This window comes from Cannabis sativa, chromosome 8 (assembly GCF_029168945.1).
Source record: "Cannabis sativa cultivar Pink pepper isolate KNU-18-1 chromosome 8, ASM2916894v1, whole genome shotgun sequence".
In the NCBI taxonomy this organism is placed as follows: Eukaryota; Viridiplantae; Streptophyta; class Magnoliopsida; order Rosales; family Cannabaceae; genus Cannabis; species Cannabis sativa.
This window is the reverse complement of record NC_083608.1, coordinates 28,318,115-28,323,206: the sequence shown is the minus strand read 5'-3', so window position 1 is coordinate 28,323,206 and position 5,092 is coordinate 28,318,115. Positions and strand designations below refer to the sequence as shown.

The window sequence follows — 5,092 nt, the reverse complement described above, 5'->3', positions numbered from 1 at the left end:
TAGAAATTTATTTATAAAATCATATAATATTTAAAAATATTTTAAATCATATAAAATATTTAAATGAAGGATAATAAAACATATTATTTAATAATAACAGAACAAACTAATAAATTTTCTCCAATGTCTTAGTTAAAAAAATATTTAAAATTTGAGATGAAATCTAAAATTAAGATATAAATTTGAAAAATACAATAGTGACAACTACAAGTGAATTACGGTAATGACAAGAGATGAGATATAGTGATGACAACAAGTGAGATACGCTGCTGAAAATAAGTGAGATACAATAATAACAATAGTTTTAAATGATCAAAATATGAAAATAATACATTATGGGAACATCGTAATTTTTTTTTTCTACACTACTCTATAAAAATAATTTCTTTTGACAAAATAATTTAAAACAATATATATAATAAATTTTAAATTTCTTAATAAATAATTTTAAATAATAATTAATAAAATTGTGTATTTAATTTTTAATAAATAAAATTAATAATAATAATAATAATAATATGTAATAAGATAATATATTTATAATTTTACTATACTTTAGGATATACTTTTAAGAAATTATTTATTATAATACTAAAAAGAATTAATAAATATATTGTCTAGTTAAAAATATTATGAGTATACTTAACAAGAGTATTTTAACAACAATGAATAGGAAAAGGAAATTGAAGTTTGGAGCTCAAAATAATTAGTATGTGGAGTTAAGTGTTAAGATGGGTTAGTATTATTACCCCAAAATCAAATATCTAATAAATAGATCGATAAGAGTAAATAAATAAACGCTGACACTAATTAACTAACCTGCTTTCCTTGCCAATAGGTGAACCCCTTGCCACGTCCTCGCCCATCTTCTTATCTCCACGTCACCATTAAACAGTCTCCGAGAAGAATACTTGATCCAACGCTCTACAATTTTCCACAGCTCCTTAGATCAAGCGGCTCAGACTACGTGTTCTAGAGCCTTCGAATCACGTAGTAGTAGAAAGGGTAGAGGAGAGAGGAGAGAGAGTGGTCAGTGGTCACCCTGACTAGCCTCCTCTTAACCAGGGTTAAACTCTCTCAACGCGTTGGGTTAAAGGGGGGTTCAGAGAGAGAGAGAGAAGAAACGAACAGAACAAATTTCAGAAGGAAAGAAGAGATAAAGAAGAGAGAAGAGAGAAGAGAAAGAGAGGGTTTTGTGGTTTGGACTAGTAAATATATAAAATACATACCATATATATATATGCTAGTCGACTCGGGGGATTCTTCAACCCCTTGAACCTTCTTCCCCAGAATCTGAGACTCTGACGTTAACCTCATCGTCTGTTTCTTCTTCTTTATTCTTTGTACGAGTGGTTTCGTCATTGGGAGCTTCGTAAGCTTGGTGCTTCTTTCGGATCTTGCAGTCTGGTGAGTCACCGCCTCTCAGTCTATATGGTTCAGTGATTTCGGGAGCTCACTTCTCAGTAATGGCTGAGGATTTGTTCTTCAGTATTGGGTATTCGTAACCCTATGAATGAATAGAGTTCATTTCATCATTTCTTGAGTTTTGTCCATTTTTGGCCCTGTGATATTTGTCTCAAATACAGCTGAACTTGATTTGGCTGAGCAGCCAAACAAGACATACAGCTGCTTATTTTCGTAGATTGCCGCCATTAGTAACCAAATGAATGATCTTAACTCTTCGGAAATCTATATGAACGAATCTACTTAAACTTAGAGATTTGCTAGATTCACTTGAAGTGGAGGATATGTTGTAATTTGATTATTAAGTTTTATGGCTTAAAACTTAATTCTTTGGGTTTTTTTTTAGGTTAATACCATGCTTATCAATGAAAAGTGATTTTGTTTGTACATACAAATATAAAGTTATTTTCTTTTGTTTCTTGTCTGCTTATTGCAGCTGATCTTGTCCTGCTGATATCTCGCAATGGCCCATTCAATGTAGCTTTAAGCTGTATTCACTTTCTTCTGCATTATTCTTGTCTCGTGATACCGTTGATTAGTTGGAATCTTTGGCTTCAAATTGGATTTATTCTGTTTAATGATTTTTTGGGAATTGGTTTGATTTCTAATTCGATCACCTGTGGCATCGGTGTTTGGTGTCTCCTCGGGAGGGACAAACTTCTCGTCCTCCGCCACCTCTGTTCGTGGCCGTCAAACCCTTCCTCGTCTTCTTTTCGCTTGATGTCTCGTGAGTTGGACAGCCCTGTTCAGACTCAGATGGCAGTAGCAATTTTTAAGAGCCCGCTTAGGACGGAGTATCATCATGGAAGCCAGAGAATTGAAGGGAGGCAGCCTGCTGGGAGGAGACGTGTTTTCGTCCAAACTGAATCTGGGTGTGTCTTGGGGATGGAGTTGGATCGTATGGATAATGCTCATACCGTTAAGAGGAGACTGCAGATTGCTCTGAGTGTCCCTACCGAAGAGAGCTCGCTGACGTTTGGGGATATGGTTTTAAATAACGATCTCAGTGGCATTCGAAATGATTCCCCTCTTCTTCTTACTCGGAACCTTTTGCATAGAAGCTCGTCCACTCCATGTCTCTCACCTACCGGCAAGGATCTACAGCATAGAGATAAGAGTGGTCCCATCGAGATATTGGGGAAATCAGAAACGAGAACTAAAGAATTAGTCAAGGATATTGTGAAGGCTGTCAAGATGGGGGTCGATCCCCTTCCTGTCCATAGTGGACTTGGAGGTGCCTATTACTTTAGAAACTGCAAAGGTGAGAGTGTTGCTATTGTGAAACCAACTGATGAAGAACCTTTTGCACCAAATAACCCAAAGGGATTTGTTGGCAAAGCTCTTGGGCAACCTGGTTTGAAACTCTCTGTTCGGGTTGGAGAGACGGGGTTTAGAGAGGTTGCTGCTTACCTTCTTGATAAGGACCACTTCGCAAACGTGCCTCCCACTGCATTGGTGAAGATCACTCACTCAATCTTTAATGTAAATGATGGGGTGAATGGGAACAAGTCTAACAAGAAGAAGCTGGTGAGCAAGATTGCATCTTTCCAACAGTTTATACAGCATGATTTTGATGCCAGTGATCATGGGACTTCAAGTTTTCCAGTTGGTGCTGTGCATCGTATAGGGATCTTAGACATTAGAATTCTAAACACTGACAGGCATGCTGGGAATCTTTTAGTTAGAAAGCTTGATGGTGTTGGGCAATTTGGTCAAGTGGATCTCATTCCTATTGATCACGGTCTTTGCCTTCCGGAAACCTTGGAGGATCCATATTTTGAGTGGATTCATTGGCCTCAAGCCTCAATTCCATTCACAGATGATGAGCTCGAGTACATTGAAAAGCTTGAACCGCAGAAGGATTGTGACATGCTGAGGAGGGAGCTCCCCATGATTCGTGAAGCATGTTTGAGGGTGTTGGTCCTTTGCACCATTTTCCTCAAGGAAGCTGCCGCTTATGGCCTCTGTCTTGCTGAGATTGGTGAGATGATGAGTCGTGAGTTTAGAAGTGGTGAGGAGGAACCCAGCGAGCTTGAGGTCATCTGTATGGAGGCAAGGAGGATAGTAGCAGAAAGGATTATAATTTCAGAAGAGGTTTTATCTCCAAAAACTGATATGAATGATGAGGATTTCCAGTTTCCCATAGACTACGGGGAATGGGAGTTAGATGCATCGACAAAATTTATTCCAGATGAATCTATGATCAGGTCACCTTTTCATTTTGGAAATGGAAGTGGGCATGGACGATCTCCACTCTCCAAACTGGAAGAAAGCATAGAGGAGGAGGACGAAGAGAAAAGTGATGACGAACATCAAAAATTGTTTGCAAATTTCCCAAATATTGAGAAGATCCCAAAAATTTCTAACCTTTCAATGTCGCTTAAGAGCACTAGTCTAAGTGAGAAAAACCAAAAATACCCAAAATATGTGGGATCAAAACCTGAAAATGGTTACATTGTGAATACATCATCTGGCCACAGAAGTGCAAATGAGCAGCTTCCAGCAAGCATGAGCTTTGTGAAGTTAGCAGACATGAGTAACGAGGAGTGGACACTTTTCCTTGAGAAGTTTCAAGATTTGTTGTACCCAGCATTTGCGAAACGCAAGTTTGTGACCCTAGGCCAGAGGCAGAGACAGAGGCTTGGTACTTCGTGCCAGTTTTGAGTTTGTGGCACTAGTAGTGTATGGTATGAGAAACTACTAAAAGATGCTGAATAAGATTTGTAGGGTTTCTGGGAGTCGAGTATTACTATTGGTATAAGTGTAGGTTTGGTTTATATGAGTCTTCTCCCTGGAAGTAGTGGGGGTTCGACAGCAGGAGGATGTGTAAATATTCTTGGCATCAGCTGAGCGATGAGCTTAGTAGATTTGATGTATTTCTTCGTTTACGTTTTGTTTTTTTATTTCTTTTGTTTTTTTTTTATCTTTCACCCCTTGTGGACTTGTTTGATAAATAATTTGTAGACTGAGATTTGGAGGAAAAAAAAATATATGTACAGTGAACTCTGTTTCTTATTGTATCCCATTAGAACTTGGCTTTTATATATTGTAGCTTGCACAAACCTGAGTCGAGTATTTTCTTCGATTTAACATGTTTTTACTGGGGTGTGGCATAGCCGTGAATATTTCAGAGAATCAACTTGAGGAATCATCAGAGTGATGGGTTGGATGGACAAAGCTAAAGTTAGTTAGGTATTGGAATCTTATTAACATGGAACAAGTTGGTGAGCACTTTGAAGATGTATAATATTGTATAGCTAATTGTATCGTCTGTAGCTTAAATTTCTTTGCTTGCGGGAAATGCATTCATACGCTGTCTAAAACTAATTAGTCTCTTTTGATCAAACTCGTATGTTTCTTGTTTTGTTGAAACTGCCCAGAAAAGGATTGTGTCTAATCTTACCTTATTTAAATATAGTAACATAGGTAACGCACTTCTTTCCAGCGTAAGCTTTTGCAGAAAACAGGAATACTAACGTGATATTATGATACATAGTTGCATTATCTAATTTTGTTGTTTGTCCTAAACAGTTATTATTAATAGACTCTTCTCTTCCCTTTCTAAGAGTAGATGGAATCTTGAAGCGTGTGCTAAAAATCTGTCCCTTGTTGTGATGGAGACCACTTT

At 37.5% G+C, this 5,092-nt stretch overlaps 1 protein-coding gene across 1 annotated transcript; it reads left to right on the top strand.

Annotated features, from left to right (window-relative positions):
• The first annotated feature begins 951 nt into the window (after window positions 1-951).
• LOC115699552 (phosphatidylinositol 4-kinase gamma 7) lies at window positions 952-4,526 on the top strand. Its single transcript, XM_030627025.2, has 2 exons — window positions 952-1,407; window positions 1,901-4,526. The coding sequence occupies exon 2, from the start codon at window positions 2,185-2,187 to the stop codon at window positions 4,126-4,128; it is 1,944 nt and encodes a 647-aa protein (XP_030482885.2). The 5' UTR covers window positions 952-1,407; window positions 1,901-2,184; the 3' UTR covers window positions 4,129-4,526.
• The last annotated feature ends 566 nt before the right edge of the window (window positions 4,527-5,092 follow it).

Bases quoted from the DNA above. Each gene is read 5' to 3' on its own strand.
- LOC115699552 (XM_030627025.2), top strand. From the start codon at position 2,185: ATGTCTCGTGAGTTGGACAGCCCTGTTCAGACTCAGATGGCAGTAGCA.